Source organism: Apaloderma vittatum, unplaced genomic scaffold, assembly GCF_000703405.1.
Source record: "Apaloderma vittatum isolate BGI_N311 unplaced genomic scaffold, ASM70340v1 scaffold1172, whole genome shotgun sequence".
Lineage (NCBI taxonomy): Eukaryota > Metazoa > Chordata > Aves > Trogoniformes > Trogonidae > Apaloderma > Apaloderma vittatum.
The window spans coordinates 60,450-85,870 of record NW_009703940.1 but is presented as its reverse complement, the minus strand read 5'-3'; the positions used below and the strand labels follow the sequence as shown (position 1 = coordinate 85,870).

Sequence of the window (25,421 nt, the reverse complement as noted above, 5' to 3'; positions counted from 1 at the left end):
ATAGATACTCTAAAACAGATACTCTGGGTTCTTTCATAACATTGCTAAGACTATTCATCTTTCTTTATTCTTATGAAGGATTTTATCAAGAAAAGCCCAACATCAAATGTTCAGTTTACTGTCATTTGTACAGTTCCAGCATTTATTTAATGCCAATTTTCTCCTCAGGAGCGTTCAGAATCTGCTAAAAATAGAACAACGTTATCTAACTTTGATTTAATATAAAACCTGAATATATAAATAATTTCCTTTCAGTTTATTAGTATGTTCATTGGTCATTGCTGTTAGCCTTCTCCATTAAAAAAAAAAAAGAAAGAAAGAATCCAAGGAGGCATTTCCTGGCATGGAAAAATGAGGAGAGGTGAAACAGTTGCATTCTTGCATTTTAAGATGCCATTAAACATGTACCACGGTAGAGATACATGAAGCAATTAATTTAAAGTACAATTGAAGGAAATACATTCTTAATTACCACATGCTGATTTAACAGAACTCATGCTTGACACTACTAAGGTAAAGTGTTTAACAGGGAGAGAAAAATTCTACTGCAATTTCCCGTTTGCTCTGCAGTGGTGGTCTGCGATAGCAAAGATGGACCCCCTGGCAGTACATAGATGCTACGTAATTTTTCAGTATATCAAAAATATTTGTATGTTTTGTTAAGTATTTTGGTAATCATGTGCCACCAAAACTATACTGAAAATATGTTATTGATGTGTCTGGAAGAACCTCACTGCTCAAAGCTTTGTCTGATGGCCTGGCTCTATCTCCTTCCTGGAGATGTCTTCAAAACATTAACTACAAAACTATAAACGACTAAATAATACCAAAGTGTTGCTGAGTGGGATCAGCCTAGAGTTTAATTGTCAGTGCTGTCTCATAATTTCATTACCTTGCTACAGAGACAAATTGTTTCATCTTCTTGACATGCTAAAACTTTCCTCGGCAAGGTAGCAGTTACCTGTTGCTCGAGAGCATTTTTATTTTTAAATGGAAGTCAAAGAATCTTCGGGGGCTTGTTAGACATTTCTCTAGGCCCCGTTGTTTTATCAGAGAAAAGTTATTCATGCTTAAAGTCACTTGGAGTTTTGAGATAAAGTTCAGCACTGCCATAGGCATCAGTATGAGTGTCATAGCCTGATTTTCAGGTATACATCCTAGAAAAATGAAGGTTACATTTTCTGATTTGGGTTGGTTGTTTTTGGTTTCTTTTTCCTTCTGAGTATGCTTTCTCTTGAACTGTGAAAAGATCCTTTCGACTCTAATTTATTGCCCAGTAAATTTTTAAGTTAAAATACGTGTATAAGCAGGATGGCATCTTACAAGTGAGCTCCAGCGAGGGACTGTTCTGGAGGAGCTTCCGAGCTTCTGCCTCCGAGCAGAGGGACGTCAGACCTCTCTGGGAGAGAGCTCTGCCCACACAGAAGTCATGGGCCTGCATGAAGGCCTTTCCTTCATACTGTTCCTGTGGTTTACAGAATTAAAAGGAGATTTTGATTGGAGTCTGCTACTCCATATAAAAACACATGTTGGACAGATGTTGTGCGTGGTACCCCACAAATTGTTTACAAATTAGATCTCAGAGCAGCTTCTGAAAAGTGTCAACTTCTTCAGCCGTTTCTTCCGAGAGCTTCATCACAGTCAATCGACTCTGATTGGTCTTCATTCACATCAACCCCCAGAATAGCCATCAGAAGGGGTTTCTTAAAAGTCTAAGAAAATGCTTCTTCCTTTCCTTACGGCCCACGGGGATGCCCCAGAGTGCACTGAAACAACAGCTGTTTCCTTCAGGAAGACCCACCTGGCCTAGTTACCCATAAAAAAAAGGGTAGCCACCCAAAAAAGGTGACCAAGTCTTCTCACTGGAATAAATTTTATGAAGTTACACGGTTGTACCACTTCTTGCCTTTGGGACCAGGATTATTGTGAGGAATATTGTAGGCTAAAGCAAAATACAGGCTGGTGCTTTTCCAAGTGACTGGCCATGAGGCTGACGACTGACCTTCCTCAGAAAAATCAGTTACCTACAAGTATTTCATCCTAAGGGAACTTTATATGAATCTTTCATGAAGATTGCACAAGTTCCTAAGAATTCTTAATACTATCATATTATACGGATGCCTGTCACAGTTTCAAACACTGCACTGCAAACTCCATGAAAACTAACTTCCAACCTCTCAACTTAAAGGACATTTTTAATGAGCTTTTTGGGTTTTTTCCAATGAAAATATGTTTCCTGCTTGTCTGTTCCTTGAGTAAGAAGAAGGGAGTGGTGTCTCCTCAGGAAGATCTAAGCTATGCATGAAGCCAATGAAGTAGCCACATGGGCGAAAGAGGCTTTGCTACCGAGTTGTTAATCTTCCATCAGGAGTATGGATGTGGCACTGGGGGTGGAACCAGATGTTCTAAGCAGGCAACATTTTCCTAACAACGACTAGACCTCAAGGAGAATAAAGTATGTTCAGAATCAGTTAGGTACAGCAGAGGTCAATAAAAAGGACAGTGTTGGGCTTTGCAAGTCAGGCTTGTGTTTTGAGAGGATGTGCAGATAGATCTACCGATTCCTGACCTGCTGTCTTTTTCTCAGCTGCTGCAGTGTGCACCATCTTTACTTTGGCCAGGATTTGGAATATTCCCAGCTGGAATTGCCCCCATTTAGCTGCCTTTTTTAAAGACTTTGAGATGTGGCAGATGGAAAAGGATACTTTTTTACTGAATTCCTTCATCAGTAATGTGAAGAGAAAAAGAGCTTTCCTCCAGAACATCACTAGTTTACATCAACGCTCTCAGGAATGAACAAGCACTATACATTTTAGACACTGGTTTAGGAACCTCGGTTCTGTTCATTTTGGTTGTGAGCAGTTGTCTCGTTCCCACGCGTTCCAAAAAGACCCAATTTATCTTATCTGTCCTGGAGACTTGGGAAACCCTCCTATGGAGACTGTCTGATATGGAGTCCTAAAATGAAGATTTATGGTGTAGACAAGGTTTTTCTTATCAGTGGGATTGAATCCAGGATCTTGAACTTGAAAAGAAACTATATTTAAACTATTTTCAAGTGGAGATAGGCAGGAGATGTGAAATATTGCACGTGTATAGATCCATCAATAATTCAAGCGCCATTGCTTGTTGCATGAATATTTCGGTGTGCAAAGTGCAGGCAGCACGCTGACACGGAGTCCTGAGCCTCCATCCCCTTGACACATATGGGACAAATACACCGGATGACAACGTGAGATAAAGCAGTGTCTCTTTCTTGAACTCCAGTGTTGTAATATGAACTTTCAAGATTTAACTGAAACTACTAAGATAACTACTCTTGTCCGACACAAAGATCAGGTTGTCCTGTCTTTTAGAGCTGACCTTGATAAAAGAGAGTGTAAAAAATGTATCATCCTCAGATCAGAGAAAGGCATTACTCCTCACAGGGCATGAGTTTCATTTGTCGTTAAATATTGGTTGGATTCCAAAACTTCCAAAGTTAATGAATACATTTTAGTAAGTTCTGTGATAAGTTATCATAAGTATATACACATAAATCAAAGACAGTATTAGTCTTTGTTATAAAAATATGGTACTGCCCATGATGACGTTGAGATCTTACCGCTGCATTGCGGAATATCTGATGGAGGAAAAAAATGGTGTGCTAGAAAAGAATGAATCTTTTTTTATTTTTTTTAAAAATGAAATTAATACCAGCCCTCATCCAAATGCTGCTCTGCTGGTCTTGTGCCTGTGGCAATGGAGCGGGTCCAGCTCTCCGCTGCGCCACAGACTTCCCTCTTGGCCACAGGGGAGGAATTCATTTCCCTGGTCTGAATTAATTTCTGGAGTAACCCCATTGTACTAGTGAGTTCAAGAGGAATTATTCTGACCTTGTGTGCTTCCAAAATGCATCTATTAAGTGATATTTTCCTGTATCAGCGGAGACTTTTTTTGTTGTTCTGATATGAAAGCGTTAGGAGATTTTCATAAATTACCAATTTAGGAAAAATTTAAGGTAATCAAATTGACTCTGGAAAATTCCTTCGCCCCGAGCTATTTACTTGGAACCATGTTCCATTCTACTTTTTATCTGTGTTCTCCATATGCAATGTCCAGAATTTATGTTTTCTTGGAGAAACAGCATACAGTTAGATTTTTAGACTTTTTAGTAAATTGAATAAATTCAAAGAAAATCCTCATGAATTAGCTATAGAACAGTGTTTTGCTGTTGTATGAAATAGCACTATAGAAATAAACTACTATTTTTTTTCATGCTGTGAATTTTATTTGCCAAGTGAGGCTTTTTTTTTTTTTTTAAACCCTATGAAAGCTATAGCAGATGTTTTAAACTATAGTTTTATTTGTATTTTAGGTAATTCTGAAGGAGGTGTGCTATTAATATATCAAAGATTTGGTTAAAAATTAGTGATTTTTATGGACTTTCTTAAGGCCGTATTCTGGTTTGCATAACCCAAATGCTGTGCGAAAATTTAATGCATTTAAAAACAGTCTCATGTATCCATTCATTCATTCAGTTAAGTACTAACTAGCATTAGGAAACACTTTAAATAGTATTTAGAACTAAGGCTGACATAGCATTACATTTATTTTTTTTTTTAGGACTTAAAAGGATTCTCTTCAGTATTAATTTGATGATTTAGCTACATCAATTACTTAATTCCAGTATCGCCACTGATTTATTTATCTTGCATTTACCTCTGTTTCAGTGTTGTGTTGTTTAATCCTGAGTGATTTTAATAGTGGTTTCTTTAGTTCAGCTTTAGTGATCTGTATTCTTAATTCTCTCTTGGCTAACTGCTTGTAATAAAAACATATAAAAGGAACAGTAATTTATTTTACTAGGTGACTTGAAGCAGAACCCAGAACACAGAAAATCAACAAGTTCTTCGCAAATTAACCCTTTGACTCTCAGTAACTTATTTGGATGTTTGTTGCTGATGTGTATTTTATCTGCAGCAAAACCTCACTGGATCCAGATGATAAAAGATACTGAAGTTGCTGTAGAAGACACCTTATACTGGGATTGCAGAGCAAGTGGAAAGCCCAAACCGTCCTACAGGTGGCTGAAGAATGGAGAGCAACTGTCAGTAGAGGTAACGTCCTGTTTTGGAACCATGATGCTATGTAAAATTAACAGTAATTCTTATGAGAGTTCACAAAAGTCCATGTAATTAGTCAAGAGTGTAATACTTGACACTGGCTTTCCTGTGTTTGTCAAGAGCATCCAGATGAAAACTTCAAAAGGTGCAATAACAGAAACACAAAACAAATTACGTTGTACAAAAATATCCCAGCTAAAAGCAGATTTAAAAGCAATGATAGAACCATAGAAATAAGTATGTAGTGAAAGACTGGAGAAGGAAGTTCTACTGAAGTTATACGTTAAGAACCGTAAATGAGAGATAGACAACCTAGATTTTTCTGTTATACTTGCCATTGGCATTTCATTAAAGGTATAAGAAAGCATATTCAAACTTTTTGACGAAAAAGGTCAAAAACCCTAAAAATTCATAGGATCACCATTACTTGTGCAAAGAATGAAATATAAACTGCAACGTAACATAGGTCTTTGCTTTAATACAATTGTTAAAGTAAATCAATGGAAAATCATGCAGTGGGTGACAGGGAAAAGAGCTTGTACTTGGAAGGCGAGATACTCCCAGATCCAAAACACAGAAAAATGTCTGATACCCATATTGATTTTAAATCTCACTGCTTCATTGAGAAGACTGCCCAGTTCAGGTTATCAGGAATATAAACTATGGGCACTAGCCCATCACAGGAAGGCATTTGGCCCTTGGTCAGTACGTTGTGCTCAACGTTGGTACTCACAGTTGAAGAAGAAATAGCGACTGCCCAAGCGAATTCAGTGGATGGCCATGAAAAATGATCTAAGCACTAGAAAACATTTCTTACCATTCAGAGTGCTGTAGTTATGTACTCCCTAAAAGGAATGGTAATGTTTTGTGGACAGGTTAAATGAGGGAGTGCAAAATCTCATCTCAGTGATTTAAGAGCATTGTTACCCTGTCATACAAATCACAGAGGTAATGTGCTTTTTTTTACCTCGGTAGGTACAAAAATATCTTCCCTCATTCAGCCTTCCAATTTTTCAACTCTTGAGTATTGGTGTCCAGCCTTTTGGCATGATGTCAGGGCATAAACGTGACTTACTCTGGAAATACGTAATGACTGTAAACAGTAGGACTAACTCTTTGAAAGCCTCTGCCGAGGAGACATCAGAAGGGGAGATCTTGGTGTACAGTGATCAGTTGTATTCAACTCCTTGCTTGCAATAATTCTTCTTCATGCTGGGCCTTCACCACAAAAAATGTACTGGGGACGTTCCGCTTAGCAACCCTTTTCCAGAAACAAACCTTTTGTAAGGAAGAGTAAGAAGAGCTGCTTGGGATGCTGGAGGGAGGATCAAGGCTTGGAGACTCAGGGATCCTCTTTGGGATTGTTTTGCTCTGTGTCTAAGGGCTTGAGCACCTTGAAATAAACTGAGAGGGACTGTCAAGGAAGGAGCAGAGCTGAGCTGTCCTGGCTGCCCGTAGACAGCCGGAGCCACCCGCAGCGGGGCTGACTGTAAGTACGTGCCCTTAGGAAAAGGCAGAGAGCGAGTACCATTGCACTAGGCCTGATAAGCACTGTCCACACAGCCCCCAAAAAAGAAAATCAGAAAATATTTTTGAGCTAATAGTTCCTTCTTTTGTCTATTGCCGTTTTTCTGGATTTTCCCCAAAAGAGAAGCTCCTTTGATTTTGTCTTTGTCACTGGTTCCTTTTCTCACCAATTCCTGTCTCAGATTAGTCAGTTCTTACCATAATTCATATAGCTTGCCAAGAATGAGCAAAGTGAGAAGATCCCTATACTTCAGCACCTTTTTTGACCCTAAGGCACTTAAATATGTGTCTTCCGTTTAATGACTGTTGGAATTTTCTCTGCTCATTAGCAAACTGCATGTGTGAAGTCTCTAAATAGTACGAAATGCCAGTGCCATCTGTATAGTTTTGATACTCGGGTCTGTTGTGAAAAGCCTGGTGCAATTTTGTCTGTATTTCTGGGGGAATACGAGGGTATTTGCAGTTGCAAAGCCTCTGTGAAACTGAGCAAGTTTGAAGAATTGATTTCATACACCATGTTGCCAGGTTTTAGTATTTAATCGCTGTTGCCATACCTTGATGCAGTCACATCGCTTATCTTAGAACTGTTCTCATGATTATGCTGTTACATTTACCCCGTTTATTGTGGTTTGCTGTCGTGTTTCCATTTCTTACTTATTTTAAATTTTTCACAGAAAATATGTCATCAATAAAGGTATTTTTCTTAATATTCAGGGAAGGATCCAAATTGAAAATGGTGCACTTACGATATCAAATCTAAATCTGACAGATTCTGGCAGATATCAGTGCATAGCTGAAAATAAACATGGTGTCATCTATTCAAGCGCAGAGCTTAGGGTTGTAGGTAAGATTTTCTTTTTTCCCTAAACCACAAACCTCCCTCTGCCTCTCCGCACTCCCTCCGCCTGCCTCCTATTCCGTCTTGTCATGATCTCTAATTTAACTCGCTTGGATGCTATCACTGAAGTAAACATTTTTGTTGACCTGGTGCCTTTTTCATCTGCCGTGCCTGGGAGTTGACTCATCAGCTCCCAGAGGATTTGCAGTCCAGGCAGTCATTGCTTGAAAACCCAGGCAGCTGGGTTGTTCAGCAGCAACAGGCTCCTCTTGGTTGCAGCTTCACTGAGGGGACAAGGGACAGTCACTCGGATGGCTGTGCTTGAGTGTAAAACAGGGAAAACCGTTTTCTTACGGGAAACGCTGAACTTGAGACCACTTATGCTCATGCAGTTTCTACCTCCAGTGCAGACTGATTTCAAAACTAAGCCAGTAAGAGCAGTGTGTTTTGGCAACATGAGTTATTTCCTTTCTGTTGTTAAGTTTGCAGTCAATCTTAACAAGGCTTCCACAGCGTTGGTCTCCTAAAACACTGAATTTCCTTCTGAAGTTCAGTGTTGGTATGGGCAGAAGCCATGTGCCTTTTCTTAACTGTTAGTTAATGCAGATTACACCCTCTCAGAATGAGCTGGGCCGGAATTTTGTGTCATCTTTCATATCTGATCTGACAATGCATTCTCAAACGAAACTAGAAGCCAACCAGTTCCTTGAGTTTTAATGAGACTCCTGGTGTTGCCTGCCCTCCCTGGACTTAGACAAGTCATAGACGCTCATGTTCAGCAAAGCATAAAGTTGGGCATTTGCATAATGTTCGTTGAGCTTCAGCTCAGATGAAGTCAGTGTGATCTGCTGTGCATGCTCTGCACAACTGAGACCTTTACTTACATACCAGTAAAAGGAGGAGAAACGCATAATTGTCCATTAACAGATCCGTTTGAACTACCTAATTCATGGGTTTAATTATGTTTGGAATTTGAGCATGTCAAATTTTTGAGTGTCATGTAAGTGCTAAGTAATAGGATCATTAATATAAATAAAAGTGCTTTACTTCACTCTTACTATCCCTTCTATTTTAGCTTCTGCTCCAGATTTTTCCAAGAATCCAATGAAGAAACTGATCCAGGTTCAAATAGGCAGCACAGTTGATTTTGAATGCAAACCCAAAGCTTCCCCTAAAGCCAAATGTTCCTGGAAGAAGGGAGGTGAGCAGCTACGTGAAAATGAAAGGTATCTAGTTACATTGGTTTATTTGTTTTAATCTTACAGAATGCCTGTTTATGTCTTTTTATGCAATAATGTCATCTGTAGATTCAGGTAGTTGCAAAGTCTCTCTGAAATATGCTTAGGTGAGGGCATTGTTTGATTGTATTTTGTTATTTTATCTGAACAGTGAGAGCACATGCATATTGCTTTCTTTAAGATCATGGGCCAAATGTAATTTTCAGGTTAATGAAGAGTTTGACCCAGTTTAGAAAGAACCAGGTACTGATAGAAAACTGGAAAGGCAAAGCCTATAAAACAGAATTAAAAGCCTTCAACAAAATACTCTGAAGATGCAGGCAAGAAAGCAGAGGAGGCACATTGCAGCCATGATGATAATGGGACTGGGGAGGGGAAGACAATAATGGGGAGGTCCAGAGTAGCAGATGTTGAAAACAAGAAAAGAAAATGAAAATAAACTTTCAGGTTCTTTTCAAGCAACCATGAACTCTGTCCACCCATGATAATGTATGTCACCATTGCTTTAGTGTTTATGTGACAGTGAATGTGTTTCGATATTAGTAATTCTCAGTGGAGAGTCTGTGATTCACCTATATCCTCAGCTATTGACTTCCAACAACACATAAACATTTTTTTTTCAGCAATAAACATTAAAGCATTATTGAATTAGTAGTAAACTAAAATTGCACAAGTCTGATGATTAAATTGTGCAGTCAGACTGTACAGAGATGATGTACCTCTTTGCTCTAGAGCAGCCAAGGGCTTTCTGTTTTACATTGCAGTGTTTGCATAGATTGAGAGTTTCAGAGCACAGGAAGAAAACTCCGTGGATGAAGGGTGTAACTGAGGTAGTAACGCATCTGATTTAGCGTGAAACCAGGCAGTTTGGTACTTGGGGCGTTCCAGCTGCAGCCCTTCTGCACTCGGTACAGGCTGTAAAACTCTGAGGAGCACAGTAACTAATTCTAGCCGATGTGGTGGTGGGTCCTAGGCTGGACTCGCTGATCTCCGAGATCTTTTCTAGCCTCAGTAATTCTGTGATTCTGTAACTACTTGGGAGTTTAGTGTGCCCTGAGGGTCAGCCTTTCTGCAGCGAGTTGCTGGAATATCTGAGTTAGACACAGCCTGTAGTCACAACAACAGCCACAGAAAGTCATAGGGATGGGGACAGGATGAGTGTGAGTGTTGCGCTTGCAGTGTTCTGGTCTCGCCCTGTACTTACCGGGATAATTCAGGGACAGTGGTATCGCTGGAGTGTGCAAAAGACCAGACATGGGGCTTAGGGAACAGAGTTTTGTTTTTGAAGGAGGATTGCTATGGGCGATGCGTTGTGATCTCATGAACCCAGCCCCTGCTCCTCTAGGTCTTTGCATGAGGTTTTACAAAGCTTAGCCTATCGTCAGGAAGCTGTTTCTGAACCAGGTGAAATTCCTCTAGTCCTATTCCTGTAAAAACACCACCTTGTGGTTTTGTTACAAAATTTCTAAACGCAGATAAATGAAAACTTTTAAAGGCTGCCAGTTGAGACTATTATCTGCTCTGTTGTGAGGCTCGAGTTCTCTCCCATACCCAAAAGGTTTGGATGCTTGCTGTCACCTTGATCTGTGTAGCTCTGGCTCTTTCTTCACAGGTACCACAGTCATTTTCACGCGTTCCGGTGTTAAGTGCTGTCAAATGTGGCAATTTGGCAGAAGATTAGGCACCTGCCATTCTAGAGCTCGACAGGGCACCGCAGACACGCAAGCTGGCCGCTTGGCTGCAAGCAAGCCAAACCTTCAAAATAACACTAGTTGTTTTTTCCTTCCTCATGAAACCTCCCATCATCTTGTGCACCCAATTTTCTCCGTTTAGAATTCCTAGTTGTTGTTCCCCTACTTTTTCTGTAAAAAGGCAAGCAGGGGAATTATATCCTTCCCATTCCCACCTGCTTTTTTTCTGCCTATCATCAGCCTTCAGCTGACCACTGTCGGCTCAATTCACCATAATCAAAGCTACCAGGGATGCCCGGACCTTGCAGGTCTCCACCTATGTCCAGAAGAGCATTTCAGCCATGACTTGGGTCTTGCTTTGTGAGCTTTCTGTCTGGATGGGCAGCAGATCTGGTCTTAATAGTTGTTTTGGATTACCCTTCAAAAGCAATACCTACCAGTTTCATTTGGGGTGATGGCACCAGGCTAAAGGAAGCAATGTTTAGTTCCTGAAAATGTATTTAGCATACATGATGCTGTCTGCTCAGATTTATGAAAATAAATTACCACTTTTAGTTCTGCAAAGTGCACTTATTTCCAAAATGTGGCCCAAAGTGTCTCCTGCTATATTTTTGACAGCACGCTGCAAATGGCTTACAGAGGAAACATAATAACAAGCCCATAATCCTGAATTAATCTAAATGAAGTACGCTCACCTTCAGAGAAAAGCAGAAATGCAATTCTTTGCAGAACGCACTGGAGTTCATTACTGTCTGCTCTGAATAATTGCAATTCATGAATTTCTTGCAGGACTACAATTCTTGCAGTTCAGGAGAGTATTTCCAATTAGCGGTCCATTTTTCAACCATTAACCCGCCTTTTTAATGCAAGAATCTGTTGGGGCAGGAGGGCGTGGTTTGTTTTTTTTAAATTTAATTGCAGAAAAAGGGAGGAATGAGTTCCCCAAAGGGCTCATGCTGGCCACAGAGGTCCAGCACGCTCTTCACCAAGGAGGGGCAGGCTGAGCTTAATTACGTTTGGAGCTCAGACCTACGGCAGGGTTCAGGGTCCCAGAGCGCTCCTTGGGAGAGACCCACAGAGATTGACTGACGCTGCCCTCCCTTACAATGGCCACTTGATTTTGGTAGGTCTGCTGGTGGGATAGTGGAGTTTATCAGCTTTGGTAGAGAAAGAGGGACAGCGTAATGTTTTGTTTTTTCATGTAAAGAGGCGCAAATGGTGGAGCGCATCCTCTTCCGAGGATGTGCCAGCACACTGGGGTAGGTGACTGTGCTAGTCTGGACTGTACCTAAACTGGGAAGTTTTTCTTGGAATGCTTAGAGGCCAAACACGACTTAGCTTGAGGGTGGAACTAGTCCTTAATGACAGCTGGAAAATGTCCCGTAAGATCTGGCCACACAAATCAAATCGATGTGTTTTAAGGAAAATTCCGTTTGAATAATAAAAATGAAGCACAAATACTCCATTACTTCAATGCATTTGTAGTATTTTGTCATATGAGAATTTATGCTTTGCTGGAGGTACTGACCACATTACTTTAGTAAAGCCTGAAAGATTTTCATTTTGATGGCGCTGTTGCTTGTATTCTTAATTTATTTTTAAATGCTGCTGCATTTCCAGTACGTAGAAGATTTGGATAATGACTCAGTAAATTTTAATTAAATGAACTGAAAATTATATGTCTTGTGGAGGGAAGAAAATATAATTCTAAATGAATTCACGAGCTCTGCACTGAGGAGTCACTGAACATTGAAGAACACTATCTTGCTTCTTGGTACTTTGGCAAAATAAGTGTTTAGGTTTTTTAGAGTATCTTGAGTAGAGAGAGATAGACGGTGAAGAGCAGTGGAAAATGGAGAGACGTGAAAGCATAGGAGTCACTGTAGAATGTGTAGAAGCAAAGACAAAAAATGGGCATTAAATTAATTAGGCATTGAAAGAAGATAGCAGGCCATAACCCCCAGTGCCTCAGAGCAGAGACTGTGGCTGCCTTCATGTACCTTCTTCGGTGTTAAAAGTTGACCTGAGACACCTCCATCTCTGGATGGATGTGCTTTTATTTTTCTTTTATCCTCCAAAAAAGACATTTAACCAAGGTTAAATGCACTTGATACTAGTTTAACTCATCAAAACCAGGAGACGTTCTGAAATAGGCTGAAACCTAGATAACCCCTTTAAAGCCTTCTTTAAATATTTTATGTATGTTTATGATTTTTTATTGATATCTAGTACTGACATCTAGTACTGTATGTTGGCTGCAGTGAGTTCTGTGTTCCTGGCTCAAATACCTAATATAAAGGATTTGGGGATCATGTGGAGCTGTGTTTTACCTGTAAACAAATCCACCATGATTCCTAGGTGTCTCTACATTCACCAAGACTAGAAAAAACCAAAAAGATGCTGCAAACTAGAAGACATACCAGTGCAATTCTCTTAAAACTAGTTTCAGCGTATCTGACTGTGGCAAAGTGATGTCAAGTTAAGGGGGAAAGAAAGGAGGAGAAATAATTCCTAATAAAATGTTGTATGATTCTTAGAAGTATCAGTTACTGGTTTTATCTTTGCTATGGTTTGAATTAAGTATTTTTATTTAATTTTGGTTTACAGTGTGAAATGCTGTGATGTGGAAAGTAAGGCATTTGCTTACCAGTACTTCAATAGGAGCTTTCTTTTTTTTTCTCAGTTCCCTGTTAATTAATCTGGTTTAATTTAGTTGGAATTTGATTGATATATAAAAAGGCAGTTTTGACCCACTTTTCCACTTTGTACCAAAGTGTTACGAAGTGGAGAGCAATATGTTTATGTTTATTATCATATCAATAAGGATCTAAAATAGTTGTCTTTCTTTTAATAATCTTACAAATAGCAAGGCAGTGATTACTCAGTTTGATTATGTCTGTTATTTTAGTAATAAAGCATTATCACAGGAAGATGACCAAATTTTCATTATTAGCAGGTTCTTTAATGACACCATTTCAGGTGGCAGCTTTGTAGCCTTGCGTCCTGAGGTGCATTCTGGCCCTTAGTCCTGTGTATATGGTTGTAGTGCACCAGCGTTTCAATTTAACAGGATTTTGGTCATTAAGGCAAAACTTGCAAACCTCTAGATAACACTGTCCCAGTTCTCTGAGCAAGTAGGTACGGGGACAGTGAATGCAGAACAGCTTGAATATTCTTATGCTACAGATACCGAAGCTGACGGATATCCTGTTGGCAAACTGGAGCATCACTTGCCCTCTGTCTCAGATACTTGTTTCAGTGTCTGAAAATATGAAAAATTGGGGCGGTGTGTAACAATAGCAAAACAATTTATCGGCATGAGAAGTGCACGCGCTCATTCCACGTGTGGATTCCTCCATGGAGGGTTATGGTTAAGGTAACTGGTGAGTTAAACCTGAGAGATTGGGCAAAAATCGGGGGAGACCATAATCCCACTGAAGTCCCTCAGCTGTCTGGAAGGTCTGTAATGCCAAGTATATGCTCCCAGTTTGGGTGGGACAGGAAGACTCTCGTAGTTTTACCAACACGGGCCTCTCAAGTCAGGAGCCCTGAAGTCCTGAAGCTGGTTAATTCCTCTCCCCATTCTGTTGACCTCAGTCAAAGAGCATGGGCATGAATTAAGACATGGGGTTGTCGTAGGTTTGTTGAGTTGGGGTTTTTTATGCCATCCTTGTAGAAGCGTAGAATCATGGAACAATTTCAGTTGGAAGAGACCTTCAAGATCGACAAGTCCATCCTTTTCCTGGCCCTATCAACACCACTAACCCATGTCCTGCAGCACAGCATGTACCCATCTCTGAAACCCCCCCAGGGACGGCAACGCAACCACCTCCCTGGGCAACCCGTTCCAATGCCTTACAAACCTGTCAGTAAAAAAATTCTCCCTAATACCCAACCTGAACATCCCCTGGCACAGCTTAAGGCCATTTCCACTTGTTGTATCACTCGCCACTAGGGAGAACAGACCAACAGACTGTTGGAGAAAAAGAAAAATTCTTCTCAGATATCTATTTCCCACAATTTTGCTCAGGAGTTAGCAAGAGCTGATGGTTTAGTCAATGATGTTTTGAGCTGATGGCCAAACAGGTCCTAAATCAGTCTCCAGTTGGGCAGAGGGATATGTGCCAAAGTGTTATTCCAACCATTATCTCTATTTTGCAGGGCTGAGAGTTTTTGCCGTTTGCCAGCGCATCAAGATCATGCAGGTTGTTGAAAATGGAGTTCACTTTGAAAATTGCTGGCCTTCGGCAGAACATGTTGGAAAAACACTTGTGGGCGCAGGGAACGCCAAAGGGCGTGTTATTTTTCTGTATTAGGGATCCAGATCGCTTGCTGGCAGCAGACCAGCCACAGTACATTTATCACAGTGTGTGAATATCTCATAATTTGAAGTGTCCCAAAAGCTTCAGTTCGTCTAATATTTCAGCAGTGGGGTAGAGCTATTTCGGGGTTCAGTGTTTTCATAGGCTGTGCTGCGTTTACTGTTTTGTAATTGAAAAGTAAAGTGTTTCTCTTTTTAATTTACCAGTAAAGATTTTGACAATATTATTTTTTTTATAGAATTGATTTGTTTGTTGTTTCTTCCTTTAATTCTGGAAAAAAACCCCTTGATTCTTAGTTATCTCTTGGTTTTAATAAGTCTATTTCTTAAATATTTTAGGCAACCTAGACTTGCATATAACTCAGAGCACTCTAAATGTGGGTCATTTTAATTGAACTACAGACATTTTTTGGTTTATACCCCAATCCTATTTTTTTTTCTTTGATCTCAGCCTTTGTCAACACTGTTGGGTTTTTGTTTTTGTATGTTTTTTACTGGAAACCATTTCAGACTAGATGATGCAATATATGTCTTTGCAAACTATACAGACAGCTAGAAAGTCCAACAACTCAGTAGCTTGCTTGTGACCATAACAGATACATTTTAACCCCTTTTATTGATGTCATTGTAATGACATTGCATCTTTAACACTTTGAAAATACCTATAAACCATGTTGTCAGATTTAATTAATTATAAATGTTCCATCTAAAAGTGCAGCCAAATATTACTCTGGAATTTTGCAAACCATGTGAATAAGCCTCAGGGCTGACACCGAGGAAGCCCACGCTCCTTCCAGATACACATCAAATGCCACCACATCGGCTTCGGAACCTCCGTACCCCTTGGAAGACTGGCTGAAAGTTACCTCAGATGTAAACCAATCAGCGGTCTTATCTATTTATAACTCTCTTCTTCCCCCCCATAAGATGTTTTTGTCTGACATTTTAACAAGGTGACTTGTTATCACTTATAATTTGCATCTGTTAATTTCATAATTGTATCATCACTGCCCTAAAGAAGTGTGGTTCAGCTGCAGCGATGAGCATTGCAGGACCTTTTTTTAGAAGATATAAAACACAATTCAGAATAATTAAGAAAAACAGTTGAAAGTGGTGCTTATTTCATTGTAAAGAGCTGTGTAATGTTGCTGCAGCTGTGGAAGGAATTCAGACTTGTGCTTTCAGACGTTTAAAATGCAGTCTCCGAGGGGCCTTGAGGGTCGGGTGGACTTGCTGAAAGGAGCAGCAGAACTACAGAGCCGTGATAGACTCCCACCGCTGTGGTCTGCAGTTAGTGAACATGATTTTTTGGAGGATCAGAGAAGCCAAGGGTGAAGGATGAGATCACTGGAGCCATTAAACTCCGGACCTGCATTCTGCTGCCCTTATTTACCAGTTTAATTATCCTCTGAACTAATGGTCACCAGCTTAATTATTCCCTGAAATAATGGGTTCAGACACATTGCTTAAAAAAAATAAAACAAACAAGAAAACCCCACAAAACCCCATCAGAACACTGTATTATTTATAATAAAAATCACTATAAATAACTAATGACAGCGCAGAGTACTGAAGCACATACCTCTTACGGGCCAACTTCTATTTCAGCAGCGCAGTTAAATCCCAGCGGGTGTTTTTGCCGTGCCTGCCTTCGGTCTGAAAGGTCTTTCCAGACTTGCCCTGCAGCTGGGGCAGCGGTTTCAAGGTTGCACGATGCTCCCTCAGCTCTTGTAGCACTCGTGGGGTTTCACATGGGGAATTGCTCACGCCGAGCTGGTGGGTACAGCAAGGAACCCCTGTTTTCAAGTGAGCGTCCTGCTTATCCCCTGCTTGGGACAAGATGATCCCGGTTCCAACCTAACACAGCAGACTCCGCCATCTACTTTTTGTGATACGTATTCAGCTTTAGAGAACTCAGTGTAAATTGGGGCAAATTTAAGATCTATTGATGGTAACTGACCTCAAGTTTGTTAAAAATAAGAAGCACGGCAGGGGCGTGTATTTAATTAATTTTGTACTGAAGAAAGAAACGGGTTAATAATGAAGTACATGTAAGTGAGAAGGCAAAATCCTCATGACTTCTGAAATGGGGAGATAGCAATGTTAAATTTCATGACATTTGCTACCTTCACAGCCGATACTTACTCTGACACGTGTGTAAGATTCCAGCTAATGCAGTTAGAGGCTCACCTGGAGCATTAAAAGTTTGTTGTTCTGTTGATTTTGTGTATCTAGATTTGTGTTTGGGACATTTCCAAAATACCTTCTAGCTCAGGTGCTTAGGGAACTGACAGCATAACCTCGCATTTAGGGCCTTTGAAATGGATTGATGGGATCTGAGGGAGAATCTCTGAAGCTCTTCAGACTTAGGCACATCAGGCAAATATTTACTTTTTTGTTAGTTATTCTGCACATTTTTCTATACAGTTATCGAGCTGCTTCCCGGTTATCTTAGGGAAGACTTGGTAGAAGGCATCTAAGAGTATGGGAGGACTAGAAGTAGTGAAAGGGGGAATCAATCTGGCCTTACCTTTACCTCCCTCCAGTGCTGTGGTCTAGGATGTCATCTCTGCTGCGGGGATGCTGGTGCTCTTCTGTCCATACCAGTACAGCGGGTCGTCTCTTCTGCACATCTTTCATAAGCATCTCTCTGGAGATGTTGACTTACTTCAATGCAGTCAGTGTTAGACTGAAAAGTGCAAAATGTGAGACTGTTTTTGAAAACATTCCGACGCATCATCATAACACAGTTATTTTGCAGTTACCACGCCAGACTGCATGAGGTGAATGACATAATACAGTCAAAAAGTATTCTAGTTTCAGTTGGCGCAGCTGGAAAAGATGGGAGTGAATGTAGGATTTCTGTCTCGCACACACAAACATACATGTGCATACAGACATACCTTAAGCGTTGGTTCTACTGGTGTCCAAAATGGCAAGTAATACATGGATGGGTTCAAATTTGTTGTATATTGTCAGTGTATGGCCACAAAATTTTCCAGCATCAGGCTGGTAGTTGATGCAGTTTGATATATCTAAGGTAACAATATGAGTATTAAATCATTTTTTCTACACACCGATGCTGCAACTTTCAAAATCTCCTTGTAATTTTTTTTTAGAATCACGTTATTAAAGGATGGAGGACTAAGAATAGCCAATGTGACCAAAGCGGACGCTGGAAGCTACACGTGCCTGGCAACAAACCAGTTTGGAACAGCCAGTGGCTCAACGAACTTAATAGTTACAGGTAGGTGAGCTGGAACGGAGGGTCCCCTGTGAGGTGGTGGAAAGTAAAGAGAGTGAGAAGTTGTGTATTTAACACTATATAAAGATAAAAGGCTATTTGTTGAGAGGAAAGAGACAGAAGGATTTCTCAGAGGTGACGGAGTTCTGAACACTTTGCTCCTGTCTCTCACTTATCTAAATATGAAATAGTGCAGTTATGCTTTTTAAGTTAGGTTTGGTGGTTTTAATTTGTTGAGAAAAAAACAATCAAAAACATATTTGAGGTAATCTTAGATTCTAGTCCAAAATCTGTTTAGCCCTAAAGAACTATATTGTGTTTGCTTATGGAACAATATATGGTAGAAACTCTGGCTGCAGGAGCGTTCAGGGACAAGTGAAATACAAAGTCTTTCAAAAGCAAATTGTATACATGATTGTGTTTAAAGGGTTCTTGCCCCTTCCTCTTAAGTCATCCGTTAGTAGCTGCTGTCTAAGATACTGAATTAAAAGGACCAGTAGTCTGTGAAGTTTATCTGGAGAATGTCTTCTCGTGCCCTTCTTTTTTTTAGAGACAGGAATACCTGAAAGATTCTCCAAACTCAGAATTATCTAATATCCTACTGCATTACACATGCTGTCTATCTCATAGATCCGTACAGAATTTTGTTCGGTGAATTAACAGCTTCATGTTTTCAGTCTGTGCTCTTAAATGATTCATGCCCCTTTATACAAATAATAGAGTTATATACAAAGGATTTCTAGAATTAAATTTTATTTTTACAGTCTTTACAATACTTGAAATATTTCTCCATTAGCATGATTCTGGAATAACAAGCAGCTGTTCTTAATAACACTATTTATGTTCTATATGATCTATGAACCCAAATATCCAATGGGTTCTACCCTGTGTGGATTCCCTCTAGTTTCCAGATTTTATTAGCTCCTTCTCTCACTCCCACCTCTTAATTTTTCCAGCGGCTGCCACTACAGCTTCCTGCTCCAAAACATGAGTGTTACTGCTGAGAACCATGCACGCTCTTGAATGGTAATTTCATTGCCATGGGCCACAGTGCATTTAGCTTTGTAAAGTATATTGGCTTGTACACAGCAGGTTAAAATTTACCTTTTCAGCATCGAGTAGCTCCCGCCGGTAAATGTGCAAGGACACAATGCTCCAACAAGAGGGGTCGGGCAGCAGCATTTGTAGTCCAGCTGCATAATTTGAAGTGACGGTCATTAATCAGATTGGAAGAACGTGGTAAGAGTGTGAGTAGCAAGCAAAGCTCGGTAACCCAGGAATCCAGTAATTGATATTTCTGCTCTCGACAGAGCCAACAAGGATTACTTTGGCACCTTCGAACATGGATGTCACTGTCGGAGAAAGCGTCGTCTTGCCTTGCCAGGTTCAGCACGATCCTATCCTGGACATCAGCTTCACCTGGTACTTCAATGGAACTCTCACCGATTTCAGGAAAGATGCTTCTCATTTTGAGAAGGTCGGAGGGGTAAGTTGCAAAAACACCTCTTCGTTTGCCTTACAGACGTGCGCATCCCATCTTTCCTCATTATTCCTGCACTTGCATCCTGGCATATCCCTCAAAGCTCTGAGGAGCCCTATATGTCATATATCTCCTGTGCAGAGATGCTGCTGGGACCAGGAGGCAGCCATGGTGACACTGATGGGTTTTAAAGCATTAAGACAGATGAAGGATGTATCAAGAGAATGAAATCAGTTATCGGCAAAAGGTCTTAGTACAGTACAAGCCGTGGCCAAGTGAAAACAGAACAGAGGGTTGAGCACCAGCACAAAACTGGCCGTTTGTTAAGCCTTCGTAAAGTCCCCTTGCGCATATTCTTGCCAGGTCTCGCGCTCTAGAGGAATAGCTGTGGGTTTGACACTGCTGCCTGCGAAACTGTGAAATTTCAACACCTAACCTTTTTTTCTTTTTGCCTGTAAAACCTCGGAAGATGTAGCATTTAATCAGTAGGCACCAAACACACAGATTGTTCTGCAGTTTGCAGTTGATTAAATATAAATGCATGTGGAGATGATGAGATTTCCTTGTAGGAGCCATGAGATATACATATATCACGTACATTTTCACAGAAATGTTTTGAGAGTTACAAACTGACCATCTGTCATGCTGTAACGGGAATGCTCCGATTTCATAGCCCGTTACCTTCCAGTATTGCTACATGGACTTTATTTATTTAGTAATATTTCCCCCCAGCTGTACTCTGGCTGGATATACAAATAGTAATACTAGAAAGGAAAGGTTAAAATGATACCAAAACCTGAATCTGACGGTTGCCTCAATTAAAGCTTCATAAGCTGATTGGAAAATGCAGTATTTTTTCTCACTAAAAATTCCAGCTTTTCCTTAAAACAAACACAGGCATGATTCCAAATCAAAGCCTTGAGGTATCAAAAAGTTGGGTTTTTTAGAAAAAAATTCTCAGTTAGTGCTGAAGGATGAGTATTGCCTAACTCAGAAGTCTGAATCTAGAACATTTTACTTGGAAATTTGGCGTAAGGGACAGAATTGGGAGATTTTATGGAATATAAACATTTAGGGTTGTTTTTCTTTTTAACCTCTTAGTTATGTAAAAAGGGACTGAAGCTCGTTAGTAGAAAACTTCACAGGTTACCAAGAGATCCACAAAAATACTTTAGGGGCTTTGTATCCCATTAAGGTCAGCGCAGTAATTTCATCTAGAGTTATATGCAACTCACGGTAAGTAAAAAAGTATAAATACATTCTAAGGCTGCCAATAGTCACAGCGTGTAGTTGTTAAATGAAAATATCTGTGCCAAAATAACTTCAGCCTTCTCGGTCATAAAGATGGCCAAAAGGAAAATAATTTTTCAGTGGGTAGATTCCTAAGTAAGCACGTTTTGGTGTCACACGTGCTTGAGGTCTCCGACATGTAGTAGTTAGCGGGAATGTTGTGGGACCACCACCTGGTCTTCCAGATGGTTAGAAAAATAGCGGATGCAACACTGTCTTACTGCTCTTTTTTTTTTAATTATTTTTGTTAGACAGATGATTTATAGAAAGAGCGTGGCAAACAGAGCAGACTCCCAAAATTTGGAACAGGTTGCCTCTAAACTATTTTGGGTATCACCTGGTGGGAGAGGTTATAGAGCCCAGCAATGGCTGAGGTCATTACGCAGTCAGGAGAGGCAAAAGCAATTTCAGCACCAATTCATCCTGGGTGGGCTACTCTTTATTTGTGTTCTGTGTAGGATGGAGAAAGAAAGGTGATCTTACTGTCACCTGGGCTTGTCCCCGCTGACAAAGATTCAGTGTGGCTGGGCAAGAACTTGGGTACCGCTGGTGGTTTGCAGCGTGGTGGGAGTTAAGGGGTGACTTCGATGTTGGAGCTTTTTGCTACTGCAGGTTTCTGTGTTTCCCCCAGTACTTCAGGATTCTTCCCCAAAATGTCCACAAATAATTTCAAAATCAAATGTTACGTCCAATGGGTTTTATTTCAAGTGAAATGATTGTATTTGATAGTCCCCCTTTGTTGAGAAGTTTTAAATTTAGTTTGCTAGAAATTTTAGCAAAACAAACTAGTGTGATTCTCTCGTGAATATGCGTTGCTGCTGTTGGTCATTCCCTGAATATCCACTTCCAGTCAACTAGAAGGAATTTTGAATCAACTTCTAATGTATTTTAGGCAACGAGTGCTGAATTGTCCTGCAAATGCTTATGCCTTTGCTTTCATAGGAGTCCAGGCATCGTGTTTACACACAGGTGGAAGGGAAACAGGCAGAATTGTCTTCAGCTTGTGTTGAAATAAGAAGTGAGGCATCGTGATGCTGAAATGATGAGTGTGAAGCAAAGGAAAAGAATCAGATGGTTGGAAAGGTTGTTAGTTTTTTGTTTCTAAGGCTAAAACAAACTCCAGGATCCTGTCTTCCCATTTCTCCCAAACTAACTTGCAGCCAAGAATCAGTCGTCTGTAGCTGAAAGTACCTGCCAAAAAATATAAAAACTTTTAAAAATTGAAATGTGACTGAGATTTTTGAGCTGGAAAATACAGTGTAAACTGGGTTAAAGCAGTAACTCAGCTGACACAGAGAAGAGATTTTTTTTTTTTTTTGAAGTGGCTGGCTACCAAAGGTCTACTATCAAGTTCTCTACTCAGTGATGTAGAAATCACATCATATATGAGGAACCCTAATGTGAGCCAAAGTTACATTTATCAATCAAGTTGCCCTTGATTCATGAGAGACCAATGGGAAAAAAAATGACCAAGGAATATTCAACAAAGAACTTAGACTTTTAAAATAGGTAACGTAGCCCAAAACGTACAACCCTTACATAAAAGTGTGCTCACAATTACCTGTAGAAATGACAAAATTCATCTTTCTTTGTCATTTACACATTTAAGATTCTTAAAATTCTGTGATAACAAATTCTTTTTAGAAGTCAAATTGGTTAATGGCCACTGAAATGACGTTTTTCATCCTTAGGGCTTTGAGACAAATGGTTGGTCACAGGGTACTAACTCCCTCATGGTTCTTAATAGCAGTCAGGAGGTACGTTCCCAGTGCGAGCTAACCATAGTGTAGCTTACTTCTCCCTGAAAAAGGGACACTGCCTCATGTTTTTTAGGAAAAAAACCTTGCAGACAATTACCAGGGAGCAGCTGATGGGTAATAACTTGCTGTCCTGCAGACTGCCTGCCAGCGCAATTTTTGAGCAGCTTTGTCTTCAACATTTTTGGTTGATTTCTTTTTCATTTACCAGTACAATCTTAATATTAAATTACAAGGTAGTACATTTATGTTAATAAGAACTTTACATTTCAACAGAGTGCGTCAGGAGATTTAATGATTAGAAACATCCAGCTGAAACATAGCGGAAAATACGTTTGTATGGTGAAGACAGAAGTGGATAGTGTAGCATCTGCAGCGGACCTTATCGTACGAGGTAAATTTCAGCTTCGGTTACCATGAGTCATATTTTCTGACTGTTTTATATTGTAGATTACAAAAACAACTGATGTTGTAGATTACAAAACCAATTCACAGCCTGAATTATGTGATGGATGACTGCGGCTTGAATTACGTCGTTCTGTCTTGCAGTTAGGGAGAACTTTAGCTCAGTTTTTGGGATGAAGCCTAATTTTTCCCAGGGAAATTAAGAGCTAGAGGACATAATACTGACTTCATCTCTTCTTCTCACTGAGAGTCTCTTCAAGCCGCTGATGAAGGGCCTTGGTGCTGGGAGCTGCTGCCTCTGCAAAATGAGCAGTTGGGGTTGGTGACTCCAGAATCCTTCCCGTGAAATAGGCAACTGTTCCCAGAGCCTAGGAGAGGCTTTGTCCTAGGGATGTGCTAGAGGTTAAAGAGTATAATGCACGCTTATCCCTTTTCAGTCAGAGCTGGAACGCTCACGGGTTAACCCAGAACTGTAGCTTGCTTTGCTGATGATACAGCTACATTTATTGCAAGAGAAAAGCTTTGATCTAGCAAAGCACATTATGCAATCAACACTTACTGGATATATTTTAAAATATGCCAGAGATTTTCTAATTGTCCATGTACTGTTAGTTCTTTTAATCCCCTTTGCTGGTACAGATGTGACCAAACAACAACAAGAAAAACCAACAGTGTTTTTGCCAGGGTGCCCAGAATCAGGATTTTCCAGAAGGCAGCAGAAAGCTTGCCTGACTGAATTGCTGCTCAGGGTGCTGATCAGATGTTGTGCTGAAAAAATGGCTACAGTGCCTCATACGGTAAAACAGCTGTAGATAACAAATTGGCAGACTACTGAGATGTATTAGTAGATTAAAAGAGGATATTGAGAACTGAAGAAAAAGATATTGGAAAGCGAGATCATGCTGAACCAAAGGTTTTTGGAAAAAAAGAAAAAAGAAAAGAAAAAAGCCCAAACACAAAGCCCTGTTGTCTGTACTGCAGGTCAGAGTATTTCAGATTTAGCTTATCAGAGTTAAGGTTAGTAAATGTAAAACGATAATTACAAGTGTTCTTATTCCAGGCTGAGTTGTTTTCTTCCTCCCACAGTGGTGATAAAATGGGAATCCATACTGCCTGTGTTATTGAGTTCCAGGGTACTGGCTTTACAAAACACTGCATTTTTCAATCTGATTCTAGGCTTACCTGGGCCCCCCGAACACGTGAAAGTGGATGAAATAACTGATACCACGGCTCAGATCTCTTGGCAAGAAGGCACAGATAATCACAGCCCAGTAACCACTTACACCGTACAAGCAAGGACACCCTTTTCAGTCGGCTGGCAGCGAGTTACAACAGGTAAAACACAATTCTTATTACAGGCTCTGTTTAAATGTTTTTTGACCAGGGACACCATGTTCTTAGTTTGTTTTTTTCTCTTTTTTGCCTCCTTTCTTTTCTTTTAATAGTTCCAGATGTGATCGATGGAAAAACATTCACAACCACAGTGGTGGATTTAAATCCTTGGGTTGAATATGAATTTCGTGTAGTTGCCAGTAACAAAATAGGAGGTGGAGAACCTAGTTTACCCTCAGAAAAAGTAAGAACTGAAGAGGCAGGTTAGTGGGTTCTTCTATTTGTTTTTAATTCAAGAATCTTGACTATTAACACACAAAAAAAAGGAGCGTTCATATCTTTTGCTCTTCGCAAACAAGCTTGGAATCACTGTTGAATATAGAAGCCTATAACTAGTTTGTTCACGATTTTTCCATTTAGCTGTGGGACAGTTTGTGTCGCGTTCCTGAACATCACAGAAGCCTAACATCTAAATACATTTTAAACTGTATTTAGTATGCCAAAGCCTGTCATTTCAGGCAGTGCTGCAGAGTCTGAAGGTATTAATCGATGGAAAGAGGTTAATTTTGACAGGATTTTTTCATTCCTAGCGTTTGATCAGTGTACACCTTCCATGTAACAAGCATGTGGCTCCGAAGAACTTATCAATTAAAACCCCAGGAGTTTACTTGGAATAAGTCCTTTGCCCAATACAGCTGCATAAGTTAAGCCTATTAAAATTAAAAAAAAATGAAGCTTGCCTCCAATTTTTAAAAGTTCACAAGCATGGAAGCAGGGGCTGGGGCTCTCCAGGGCTGCCCAACCTGCCTCAAAAGCGTTTACCTTGATTTGCAAAAGCAATAGGAACGTAACCGGGTTAGCTTTGGAGCGTGAGGTTAACGTTAAATGAATTTGTCATCTCTTGTATCTACTCTGTGCGGACAGCTCTCCGTTTCCTTTTCACAGCTCCCGAAATTCCCCCATCTGAAGTCAGTGGGGGCGGAGGCAGCAGGTCTGAACTGGTCATAACATGGGATGTAAGTTTTCTGGCAAGCAGTTTTCTTCAGAGAGTGGTTGTTTTCATTCAAACTCCTCTTAAAAGATGCTTTTTCCCTGGCTGCAGCAGCTTCTCACCGAGGATGTGTATGTGCTCGGTAACAGTCTGTAATGTGAGCTATGCACGGCTGCCTCCCCTTTTTTGGCTTTCCCAGGTC

At 40.3% G+C, this 25,421-nt stretch overlaps 1 protein-coding gene across 1 annotated transcript in view; it reads left to right on the top strand.

Moving 5' to 3' along the window:
- Nucleotides 1–25,421, top strand: part of CNTN3 (contactin 3 (plasmacytoma associated)) — a gene marked incomplete at its 5' end in the record, with an annotated part of 50,732 nt that overhangs the window by 17,214 nt on the left and 8,097 nt on the right. The window contains 9 exons of the mRNA XM_009864817.1: nt 4,963–5,099; nt 7,347–7,476; nt 8,546–8,696; nt 17,840–17,967; nt 19,275–19,450; nt 22,768–22,885; nt 24,073–24,231; nt 24,342–24,491; nt 25,174–25,244. Of these exons, the coding sequence (XP_009863119.1) occupies nt 4,963–5,099; nt 7,347–7,476; nt 8,546–8,696; nt 17,840–17,967; nt 19,275–19,450; nt 22,768–22,885; nt 24,073–24,231; nt 24,342–24,491; nt 25,174–25,244 (1,220 nt within the window). The remainder of the gene's footprint in view (nt 1–4,962; nt 5,100–7,346; nt 7,477–8,545; nt 8,697–17,839; nt 17,968–19,274; nt 19,451–22,767; nt 22,886–24,072; nt 24,232–24,341; nt 24,492–25,173; nt 25,245–25,421) is intronic.